Source organism: Hemiscyllium ocellatum, chromosome 9 (assembly GCF_020745735.1).
Source record: "Hemiscyllium ocellatum isolate sHemOce1 chromosome 9, sHemOce1.pat.X.cur, whole genome shotgun sequence".
NCBI lineage: Eukaryota > Metazoa > Chordata > Chondrichthyes > Orectolobiformes > Hemiscylliidae > Hemiscyllium > Hemiscyllium ocellatum.
Window position 1 is genome coordinate 37,775,207 of NC_083409.1, and position 13,113 is coordinate 37,788,319.

General features: G+C 37.2%; 1 protein-coding gene across 8 annotated transcripts in view; it reads right to left on the bottom strand.

Annotated features, from left to right (window-relative positions):
* Nucleotides 1-13,113, bottom strand: part of dnm3a (dynamin 3a) — a 208,098-nt gene that overhangs the window by 114,142 nt on the left and 80,843 nt on the right. For all 8 annotated transcript variants that reach the window (XM_060830134.1, XM_060830133.1, XM_060830131.1 and 5 more), the window contains 4 exons: nt 11,898-12,033; nt 11,209-11,276; nt 7,150-7,288; nt 876-962 (listed from right to left, as the gene is read on the bottom strand). In XM_060830134.1, coding sequence (XP_060686117.1) covers nt 876-962; nt 7,150-7,288; nt 11,209-11,276; nt 11,898-12,033 — 430 coding nt within the window. The remainder of the gene's footprint in view (nt 1-875; nt 963-7,149; nt 7,289-11,208; nt 11,277-11,897; nt 12,034-13,113) is intronic.

Consider the following 13,113-nt stretch of genomic DNA (forward strand, 5'->3'; position numbering starts at 1 on the left):
AGTGCACATTGTAATGTATAAATTTAGGTAATATAATTACATTATTTCTCACATTTGTGTAGGTATTCATGATAATCCAATGAGTTGGCCTGTTAGGTAAAAAGGAAAAGAGTGGCAGGTAGAAGTAGGCACTAATCTAGCATTGGGTGTTCATCTATAAGAACATCAAAACTGACCACAATTATTGCAGAACATTTCTTACACATCCTATCATTTCTTGAGTTATGCATGTCCAAACAGTATAGCCATAGCTACAGTGCTATAAACTATTTCCACAAGTGGTTTCTATCCAATATTATTTCTTATCGCCATCTAAACTGATTCTAAATCTTGATCTTCAGAACCATAGTAATTTTTTTCATTGACCTCAATCTATATTAAACACAGCCACCTATTCAGTTCCAGTCTTGGCCATTTCATAGTCACAACTTTGAACTGATTATTTTTATATCCACAGCAAAACAGCATTCCAGTCACAAAAACACTCATTAATCAATGTTTCTTCCCACTGAACCAATCTTGGATCCAAAATGCCATTTCCCTTGGATTTCATTTTCAATTTTGCTGACCTGTCAGAGTCAGCAAAAACTTCACTTGAACTCATGAAAATAATATCAAATGCAGTACTTCCCTAAAATTTAAAACTAGCCAAACATGACCTTTTCTCAATAAATCTCTGCCACCATCTTTGATAAATCTGTGTCTTCCTACATGATTATTCACACTGTTCCTTGGAATTTCTTTTTCAAAGTAATTTGCCCATATCAAAATTAGAGTGACTGCCCTATACTTACCAGGACTATTCCTTTTTTAAAAAAACATCACACCTTGTATCATTTTTTGACAATTTTGAAAAAAAAAAACTGATTGCTAACCTGGTTCTTTGTCCTCTCCTCTCTTTCTCGTATGTAGCTGGAAACAATTCTTTCCGTCTCCTCTCGCAGTTTCGGGTACCGACCCAGCTGTAAAAAAAGAAATTTTTTTTTGTGACAATTTCGGAAGTGCATTCTTACCCATCTCTTGCCATCAGACACCTTAAAGTTTTTAAAAATTGGTTCATCGTACTTATCAGATTCCATGTAAATCTGTACAGAAAGCCAATTACTCACAGTAGGCAAGTGAAACATGATTACGTTCTCGTGGATAAGCTATGTTGACATTACTAAAACAAAGCAAACCATAACATTCTTAGTAAAGGATGTTTCTCACAAACTCAGTCCAAAAAAAATTATACAGCCAGAAATGATTCAGCTCAGTTAAGAGCTAACTGATGGACAAAATCTCTTCTAAGCTTTCAAACAGTGAGAACATGTAGACTAAATATAAACTTCTACCTTCATGCACGACACAGAATCAGAAGTTTCTCCTTAAATACAGGTCTGCTGGTGTCTGAAGTTACCAGATATTTACGATGATCATTATATCACACGTTAAGCATACTGTTGATTTTATTTGTTGAGGACATTTGATAGCGAAGCAACAAATATTGTTAAAATTATACTAAGTTGTGAAATCTTGAGGTAACCAGATTTTTCAGCACATACCATGAGCTGACATTTAAAATAGAAGTGGTCATGTCGACACTTTATTTGTGCTTTCCCCTTATATCTTCCTGTGGTTATTACTTATTCCAGAACAGATGGCTAGAAATTGTGTAAATAATTTATATATGTGCCATAAGTATAATTAAGTTTTATTACAATAAATATTAATTGGATAAAATAATACTAATGAATTGAAAAGTAATATCTGGAACTAGAAAAAACAGAGAAATGATGTCTGACTTGAGACTCTTAGCTACTCAAGTTCTTCCCTTGGATATCCTGTAAAACAGGAGCTCAGGGACTGCTGTTTTCACTGTAAGGAGCTGATCACCGATGAAAGAATCACTTTAAGAGTTCAGAGGGTAGCACTGAGGAAGGATTGTGGTACATGAGCTCATTACTAATCAAGCAATTATAAATATCGTTAATGAAAGATATATACTGGTCAGTGGGAATTGGTGAATCATTAATCTTTATTATTTAAATTTGACATTATCCAAATTATCAAAATTGGCGGCACACAGCAAGACAGATAATATTGACTGCTTCCATGTTCAATGCTGGCACATACCTCTTGTACCATATGAGTGATGATGCAAACTGTATTTCAAAATACTACAGGAGATATTTGACAGATGTACAGACGGTCAGATATCTGAAGGACAATGATGACATTACAGCTTGAGTGAAGCCTTGGACTTAATGATGTTAGCTGAAACTGCAGGCAAGAAAACTCCAGTTTCAAAGAAGAATTATCACCAAACCGACAGTGCATTCCTATGGAAGTGAACCCAAGGACATAACACGTACTTTAATGAGAGGTGGGAAGGAAACATTAGCAGAGAAACCTCACAACACTCCAGCAACAAAGAATACAAATGCTATATAAAGCTGTTGGTGTCAAGGGATGAGGTTAATAAGAATGTGGAAGTGAAATTAAATGATCTTTTACGACCTAACTCAAGAATTGGATATATATACATCAATTAGATGTTGTACAGTGCATTCTGTCATTATATAGTATCTGATAAACTTTCATTCTTTTGACGGTGCTTAAGAGTTGTAGTGTAAGGGGCTTACTATACATTTGCTCTAAGAATATCTACTGAGTACATGCATCAGATCACGTACTGCAGATCTTGAACTGCTGTAGTCCTTGATGTGTAGGTACATCCACAATAATGTTAAGGAGGGAGTTCCAGGATTTTGATCCAGTGATACTGAAGGAACGGCAGTACAGTTCCAAGTTAGGATGGCATGGAGGGAAATCTGCAGTTGGCATTCCTCTCCAAGTGGCTGCCCTTCTCCTTCTAAATGATAGAGGTTGTGAATTTACAACCAAAGGATTCATGGAGAGTAACTGCAATGTATCTTGTAGATGGCACACACTGTACCACTGTGCATTGGTGGTGAGGGAGTAAATGTAGGAAATTGTGGATATGGTGCATCTAGGTTGCTTTGTCTGCATGGTGTCAGGCTTCTTCAGTATTGTTGGAGCTGCATCCATCCAGGCAAGTGGAGAATATTCAATCACACACCTACCTTGTGTCTTGCAGACAGTGGAGAGGCACTGGGGGTTAAGGAGGTGAGTTACTCACTGCAGAATTCCTGAGTGCAGGACCTACTTTAATAGCCACAACAATCATTTGGCCATTCCAATTCAGATTGTGCCAAATACTAACTCTCAAGAGGTTCTTATTGGGGATTTAACAATGATAATGACATTAAATGCCAAAGGTCAATAGTTAAATTATTGCTTGTTGAAGGTGGTCATTTTGCTTAGCATTTGTGTGGCATAAATGTTACTTGCCGTCCCACAGCCCATGCCTGGATGTTACCCAGTTTTGCTACACATGAGTATGAATTGGTTTAGAGACTGCTTTGAAATCTGAGGAGTCGTAAATGGTGCTGAATAGAGTCACAGGTAGTCAGCATGGAAACAGACCCTTTGGCCCAACCTATCCTTGCTGACCAAGTTTCATAAATTGAACTAGTCCCATTTGCCCTTGTTTGGCCATATCGCTCTAAACCTTTCCTTTCTATATTCAAATATTGTAATTGTACCAGCCTCTACCACTTCCTCTGGAAGCTCATTCCATGTACGCATCACCCTCTGCGTGAAACAATTGTCCATCACGTCCCTTTTAAATATTTCCTTTCTCACCTTAAACCTATGCCCTCCAGTTTTGGACTTCCTTACGCTGGGGAAACATCCCTGGCTATGCACCTTATCTATAGCCAAGTTCTTTTCCCCAGGGTAGGATATAGTGCCATCTATGAACATCCTAACTTCTGAATCCTATGATGGAGGGAAAATACATAGATGAAGTACTGAACATGGTTGGGCCAAAGGCACAACCCTGAGGAACATCTGCAGTGATACGTTACATCAATATACATTTATGTAGCCTTGTACAATTGCCTCACTCAGTGAGGCACTTTAAGGTATCTCAACTGCTTGGCAATGATTGGAGTGAGGAATGTACTAGGTTATAAGATCATCGACTGTGGTGGTATATAACCCATCAAAGTTGACAGCCTAAAATTCCTCATGAATGTCAAAATTTGAGGTGCACAACCTGTTCTTAATTTATGCTTATCAGCATAATGCTGGTAGTGCAATTTGACAGAGGTTTTAAGGACAATTTAAACCACTAATTACAAGATTTATTAAATTCACTTTCACATCTTGACTAAACCAAAGTAACAGTTTAAATAATTTCTTAGTTCTCATCATTGAGAATTTGGCATGCTACCACAAGATGGGGTAAACCAAGAACCCAGGCTTCTGCCTTGTCAGCATTTCATCGTTAAAAATTGAGTCACCACAGACAGCAAGCTTTTGAACAAGGCACTGCTTTCCAAGTGAGCAATAAAGAATATGCTGTACAGTTCCTCACCCACTATGCTTTTTATCAATCTTGGGTCTCCAAAATTACAGAATTCTTCTATGATGCTGGCACAGGAGAGTAGAAAAGGGGGTCATATTTTCTTATGGGTTCAGAAAAACGGAGCTGTGCACTTACTCACAATCTGAAATGCACACTGGATCTATATGTGACTTTTTCATGCAATTTTGGTTAAAACTCAGGCGTCAGGTGTACAGTGCATTTTGCAAGCCACTATGGAGTGAAGAGTGGATGGGAAGGCAGGCTGGTTAGATGACCTGCCTCAATTCTCCAACATAGCAGTCCAGCACCTATTTGCTTGAAGGCCCAGTAAACCACACCTAATACACCCCAATCATTCTTCATGCTCCAGCAAATCACCCCTGCTGCTCCATGCCTATCAGATCACCTTATGCTCACTATATGCCTACAATGTTATCTCCATAGTTACTCACTATGCAGGCTCCTCTGGCACCATGCGATAGCTTTGTGTATTAATTTTAGATCATTTGAAAAAGTTAAACCTCTGACAAGTAAATAAAAGCCTGAATTCAACCATATTATCATTGATAGCAGTAAAAAATATTCTCCTTGTTTAAGTCCTACTACATTTGGAAACAAACAAGTCACATATAACTTCTTACAAGTGTCAATACTTCATCTGCTGAGTTGAAGCCAATAGCAGTCACAATGGTTACAGCTGTCATAATAGAAGCTGAAACTGACAACAGAATAGTGCACCATTGGCATTTCAAAGCATAATGCCCATCAGTGAAGAGGAGCAGATGCTGACAATTTTTTCAACTTTCAAAGTAGAGTGTTAACAATCATAGCTGTCAATTGATTGAAACCTCAGCACAAAATATGGCAGAAACTGACAGAACTTTTTAACTAACAGTGTTAAGTCATTCCTGCTTCAATCAAAAAGATATGAAAATACATGACAAAACTTACATAATGGGGAAAAAATATAAGAATCAACTTACTTTTGCAGGACAGATTCCAATGATGAATCACTGCATTAAAACACACATCCACATTACATTGGAGCAATATTGATATTTGAAGATGTCAAAATCTTCAGCGGGCTTCTTCCTGGGATCAGAAACTCTCCAGGGAGGTGCATTTCTTTGGGGCTTTCAAAAGGTACACACGACACACAAAATAGTGTGTAGTGGAAAGACAATTGTCCTGCACTCCTCACAACCTCACGATCTCAGAAGAGATGCAGGTACATTTTGTGTCCAGGGTCTTAACAATCTACAAAACTTATGTGGGGATGAGAAGCCGCAGGACAAATATTTCTCACTGGAAGTAGTGGTTCAGTATTGGAGGATCCAATTTACACCTCCACTTGAAAGATAAAAACCCTTCCCATGACCTTCAATGCTCTTTTTCTTGGAGGATGAGTATGGCTTTAAAAAGAAGCAGTGTATTTTGTAAAGTTACTAGCATATTAAATCAAATTGCAATACATGGATAGAGGATGGCAGCTTCCTTGTCACATTTGCTTCACCATGCAGCCTCATGGACATTCTGCATGTTTTCACAGAAAAACCGTAGCTGTGCTCCCCGATTATAGAAGCAGAGGATTTTAATTGCAGACTACATTAAATTCTAAGTGGAGTAGCAGATAGTGAATGGACTAGCATAGATAATATAAGGTATTTTCAATGCCATGGAAACTACTTCAAAAAATATTATCTGCAACCAGGCATACAAATCTGCTATCACATTTACCTTAATGTTTGGAAATAAGAAATTTACGTAGATACAATGAAAATGTTACATCTGTATTTAAAATAATTCCACTTGACTATTAGTGTACTTGACAATCTTTGGAGTTGCTGTTAACATTCCCAGACAAGTATGGGAAAGATCAGTGCTATTAGCATAGTAATGGAGCTGATGGTATCTGAAAGACTAGAAGTGATCAGATAACTATAACAGAATACAAGACAAATATTAACAGTACAGAACAATAACATTAGAAAATCTCAAATAATACTTTGATTTTCATGTGTTAGTTGAGATGATTAATTGCATTTAATTACTTAATCATAATTGCCATGACTAATAAATATTTCAATCTACTGTCAAATGAGGTTATACCAAGCTATAACATTAATAATTAAATAGAAAACTTGAGAAAATTATTAGTTGAACGCTAACCATTCTGCCAGTAAGATGTTTCATAATTTGCCATGTGGTGACGTGAACAAATAGTATGGCATACAGTACAAAGATTCACAGTATCTTACAGAAAATCAACTCTCAGTTTAGAAAAAGGTAGTGTAATACAAACTGCTTCATTCAAAGTAACTTGGCATTAATCTCATTGTTTTCAAAAATAATTACATTAAGTTAGTCTAATTGTATTGCTGTTATTATACAATGGTTAGGTTGTGAGGTAAAACACAAAAAAAATTAACATCCGCATGTTGTGACACAGCACACAAACATAAAGTATTGAACTTCGGACATCAAATATTGATCCAAATTCACTGATTAGAATTTGGATACTTAGATATATAAGAAAACTGATATTCCATTCCCCAATAAGATATTAATGATTGGGAGCATCAAGCTCCCAATGACAGATATGACTCATACAATGTTACTGGACAGGAGGATAAGCCTTTTTTTGAATGTTAAAATATTTGTTTTAGCAAGATAAAACATGAAAAATCGAAGCTGTGTAATTTTAATTTTGTTACCTTACAACTACACTGTCTAACTGTATGTATTAATTCTTGGATAACCAAATCCACACACTTCAGGCAAGGCTCCTTGAGTTTCACAATCTGTTTCTTCACAATAGTTTCAAAGGCCATGTCAGGGGTAAACAAACCTGGTCTGTAAACATTAAAGACAAACATAAATATCAATCTTGACATAGATGTCACTAAAATGACATTGCACATTAATCCGTTAACAGAACTTCCAGGCTTCCAAAGCAATCATTGAAATTATTCAGAATATAACTCTTATAATCTCAGGAATAATGCTGCAAAATTTGGTCGTGCATTATCAATAGTTTGATTGCCTCTCTGGGTTTAAAAGAGCATCTGCACCACTGGTAAGGACCACACTGTGGGGTTGTTTAAGTAGGTCACCAGTAAAACACTGAAACAGTGTACTGGAAATATGCAAAACTGGAAATCATGACTCTGTGTATTGTACAGCATTCAGCAACTGGAAGTTTTTGTGATCTAATACGGTCTGAAGGAATGCCTGAGACACAAGTGAATGAAGGAGGATATGATATTAAGGGTTAAAGTCAAAATCCTGCAGACGCTAGAAATCTGAAACAAATACAGGGAATCATTGAGAGAGAAACACAGTTCACATTTCAAGGCCAGTATGACTCTTCTCCTGAATTGAAACATGTTGGAATTTTTTACAGCAATTTTTACAGAGACAAAGGGCCAGTGCAATAAACAAAGAGGTTGTTATTAGTAGAGAAAATAAAGAAAAATTAAAATAAGTGTAAATTAAGGTATGAAAGGGAGAGAAGTGATCCTCTATACTTAGAGCAAAGTACACAAGACAAGGCTGTAGAGTGTGTGGAGGGGCAGGAGGGGTGAAAAGGGAGAATAAAAGAAAAATAGAGAACACATGTTTTGTGGTCAGTTTCTGAAGTTACTGAATTCATTATTGAGACCTTGAGACTGTAAAGTGCCTAACTAGAAAATGAGGCCCTCTTCCTTGAGCTTGCATTGCGCTTGATTGGAACATTACAACAGATCCATGACAGAAATGTTAGCATGAGAGCAAGGTATTTATTGAAATTGCAAGCAACTGAGAGGTCAGAATCATTCCTGCAGACAGAGCAGAGGCATTTCGCAAAGCAGTCACACACTTTGCATTTACAAACTATTGTCATTTCTAGTAAACAATGGGTGTACCTTTTAGAGAGTGTGGTTGACGACAATAAAGCTTGTACTAAAAGTGTCACTCAGACTGCTTAAATGTATTATAACAAAGGGCATTCCTCCAATATTATTTAAAGGAATCAGCAACAATTTTCATGTTAATTGCAAATTAACTTGTGCTTATGGTTGCAGAATTAGAAAATTGGATGTTTGTACAGCTTTTTTACATCAATGCTATGGCACATAATGAAGCTTTGGTTCTCACTTCACTGGTGATGTACAAACTGCTTGCTACCAGTCATGGGCATTACTGTTCATCTTCACAGCTAGTCTCTGAGGTACTCATGAAAACTACTACCTGAAAGCAGAACAGGGATGTCACTGTCAGCACACATTAAGATGACTGGCTGTGAACACCTCACTGGTGATGTACAAACTGCTTGCTACCTGTCATGGGCATTACTGTTCACCTTCACAGCTAGTCTCTGAGGTATTCATGAAAACTACTATCTGAAAGCAGAACAGGGATGTCACTGTCAGCACACATTAAGGTGACTGGCTGTGAACACCTTCATATTGGGCTCCTTTTACATGGCAACAGGAGAATCTCCAATATTTGACAGTCTGCTGTTCACTGATATGTAACTTCAGTCTGCAAAGTGAAGGGAAATGCACCTTTTACAGACAAACAAGTAGAGCAATCATTTCGCTTTTCCAGGCTTTCCCATGACACAGGGTTTCACTGATTACACATATATAGCTATGCAAGTACTGAGCTAAGTTCACAAAAGGAAGTACAATCTCAAAAAGCTATATCTCCTCCATGTCCTGTTTGTCTGTCACCATATTCAGCATTCAATTCTGCTCTCCCTGCTAATAGAAAGGATGTTGTGAAATTTGAAAGGGTTCAGAAAAGATTCACAAGGATGTTGCCAGGTTGAAGGATTCAAGCTAAGGAGATATGCTGAATAGGCTTGGGCGTATTTTCCCTGGAGTGTCAGAGGCTGAAGGGTGAACTTATACAAATCTATAAAATCATAAGTTGCATGGATATGGTGAATAGCTAAGGTCTTTTCCCCAGGATAGGGAAGTCCAAAACTAGAGATCAGAGGTTTAAAGTGAGTGGGAAACAGCGGCAACTTTTATGCAGAGGATGGCGCGTGTATGGAATGAGCTGCCTGAGGAAGTGGTGGAGACTGGTACAATTATAACATTTAGAAGGCATATACCCATCCAGATGAATAGGAAGGCTTTAGAGGGAAATGGGCCAAATGCTGGAAAAAGGGACTACATTAGTTTAGCATATCTGATTGGCATGGACGAGTTAGACTAAAGGGTCTGTTTCCATGTGGTACAGCTCTATGACTTTATATCATGAAGATCAATGCCCAGTAACTTGGCAGCAGTCATGAGGTCTTTATTCTGCACTAGCTTGATGCTGCATCAGCACTTCAGATACCAAGAGAAACAAAAGAGAAGTTAGGTAACAGGAGCCATGCATTGACAACCTGGTCAATGGTCCCAGTTCACAATGCAGGCACATGAGGGCAGCATGCATACAACGAGAAACTGGCTACCACATAACATGCAATCAGCACACAATCACGCTGCTTTTTGGACCACTGCAGAGGATGCCTTCAGTTTTCCCCAGAGGAAGTGACATTTGTCATCATGGCATTGGACTCCTAGTCCACAGACCCAATATTTTTGAAGTCGTTCTCTAATATACACAGTCAACAGCAAAATTAGCACCACACTACAATCATGGTTAGATGCACAGACAGCATAAAGTTTAGGGGCTGTTTATTTCAGAAGGAATAGGTGCATCCCAATTCCTGTGCTGATTTACACACCTGACTGAATTTTGCAGCATTAGCATTTGGGGTGGAGAAATAGAGATCTGGGCTCCAGATCAGTGAAAGCAGAAACAGAGGTCAATTTCTGGAAGGATAAATTTGAGAAGTTCTATTAAGCTTATACAGGATCTGAATTAGGTCACACATGAAATACTGTGGAGAGTTCAGGTCTCTAGATACAAAAAGGACAGTGAGCCATGAAAGAAGGTGCAATAAAAAAGGTCACTAAACCCAAAACATTAACTCCGATTTCTCTCCACTGATGCTGCCAGATCTGCTGAGCCTTTCCGCCAATTTCTGTATTTCTTACAGAAAAAAAATACTGGATTTATACCAGGACTAAATGGTTTTAGCAGTCTGGAAAGATTGAATACATGGTATCTTTTCATGCGAAGATTGAAGGCTGGGGGATGGGCTCATCAAGGTTTTTAAAGTTATGAAACAATTTAATCGAATAAAAGTCAATTCACATGCAGGAGCAAACTGAACATTTGCCATAAACATAAGATATTCATTTATAAATCAGCAACAACCTCTTCACTCAGAGCAGTTAGAATGTGGAACTTATTACCACAGAGAGTAGCTGAGATGAATTGAATAGATATAAGTTGGATGAGCACAAGACGAACGAATGAAAGGACAGGATTACACAAAAAAGAAAAGGAGGCTGATGCGAAACGTAAACATCAGTAGAGAACTACTGGGCTAAATGCCCTGTTTCTGTCCTGCAACATACTATGTTATAACATGCAATCTGAGAGATTACTTCCAAAGAAATGCCTCTTTTATAATACTTATCTTGCCCATGTGTTCCAATCTTAATAGTAAAAGCTGTAAAGAATACAAGTGAAGATAGCATTGATTTCTTTCTTTTACCAGATGAATATTGCGACTATTGTTTATCCAGATTACTCCTGATTTAGAATATTGGATTTAAAATAACAGGCTGTGGTGCACGTATGTAATTTGATTTTCTTCTATTTAATCAGTTAAAATACATAACTTTCATGGAACTGTTCAACAATAGTCCACAGAATCAACTTGCCTGATACCATGGATGTTCTTAATAGCATAGCTAATTTCTCGCCGCAGCTCCTTTTCGTCAAATTCCATCTATAAAATTGAAAGAATATGGTCTTCCACATCAGAAAGTGAGAAACAGTGACATCAGCAGCCATCTTATGGAATGCAAATAAAATAAAGTTGCCATCTCTTCATTTTGAGCTTTCAAGTTTTAAAAATGCACATATTGTGGTCACTAATTCTAAGCTTTGAAACAATGAATCAAAAATATTGAAGTGAAAATTTTTTAAATGTTGAATTCTACAATGAATATAATGATTACACTTCGGTACATTTGTGACGTTATTCAACAAGACATAGCAATATTACAATCTAATTGAACTAAAACAAGAACAAGTGCATTTTTGAGAATTCCTAATATTGCAATTGTTTCTTTTTACATGTGGCAACTATTATATATTTTATTCAACTTATTGGGATGCATAATTTCTTAACTTTAGAATGAGCTTTACAATCGGTAGTGAGAAAGATGCTCTATTGTCTTCTATTTAACATTTTAATAAATAGGTTAAAATAACTACAGAAGCATGTAATACAACTGTCTTCATTGTCATTATCTAACATTGTTAATTATTTGATTCCATCTTACTATCTGTTTATTCATTCTTACTGATATAACTTTCAAATTAATGTTTCTGGAAACAGGAATACCTTTACGAGTTCAAAAGGAAATCGTTCATGGAAAACTTTGTTGATTCTTGCTCCACCGGATAATTCTAATGTATCCACCTGATCACCCGATCCTTCAATTCTTTTGTCAAAATCCACAGAAAACTGCTTTACCATCCTGATTAAGTGGAAAAGCGTGTTTAGTAATTATCTTTTTCACATGCAAAATAATTAAGCACAAACCAACAACTCAATTCCATTTATGTAACTCAACTGTCTTCCCCGCCTCCCAGATCACCTGCTGTTCCATGCATCAATAACAATTTTTATTTGGTCAACAAGAGCATAAAAATGAGGCTGACAGCCCAATTATCTTAAATAAGTCCACTGAGCCCTATTACTGAGTGCCCACTTGAAACATCATGAAGATCAGGCTTCTGATATTGATATTAAGGAGAGGTAATAAGCACATATCTGTCCATGGGTACTGGTATTCCAATTAAGAAACAGTCAAAAAATATTCAAGCCACTGCCTTAATATCACACTTCCAAAGCATCTTTTTGTGGACTTCTATCAGCATCCCAAGAATATAACATTCCCAAGACCAAAGAGTGATGGGCTGCACCTTGGCATCTGTATAACCCATAAAACTCACAAAGCAAATTTAAATGCAGGTTGTCAGTATCAAGGCCAAACTTCACTACTGAATCAGGTCAATATGCTCTGTCTTCATCAGCAATCCAACAGTCAACATTAAACTCATTGACTAATACAGATGTAATATTTTGTTGAGCACCATGTTTTGCTTAAACAGATCTTGTTAAATTATACCATTTTGTAAATTTAAATCTGGAAGCTTAGTCTTAACAAGAAATCAACCAACTTGAAAGATGGTTGACTGCCATATTTTGAAGTCAAGATTAAAATAGTGCTGCAAAAGCACAGCAGGTCAGGCAGCATCCGAGGAGCAGAAAAATCGACTTTTCGGGCAAAAGCCATTCATCACCATTCCTGATGAAGGGCTTTTGCCCAAAACATCGATTTTCCTGCTCCTCGGGTGCTGCATCACCTGCTGTGCTTTTCCACCACCACTCTAATCTTGACTCTAATCCCAGCATCTGCAGTCCCCACTTTTGCCATATTTTGAAGTTTCACTGAGCTGACAGGGAGAGAGAAAGAGAGAGACAGACATGCCATTCTTAAGACTGCATTTTAAAATCACATGAGACAATTAAAAAAACTGAAGGGAGAAAGGCA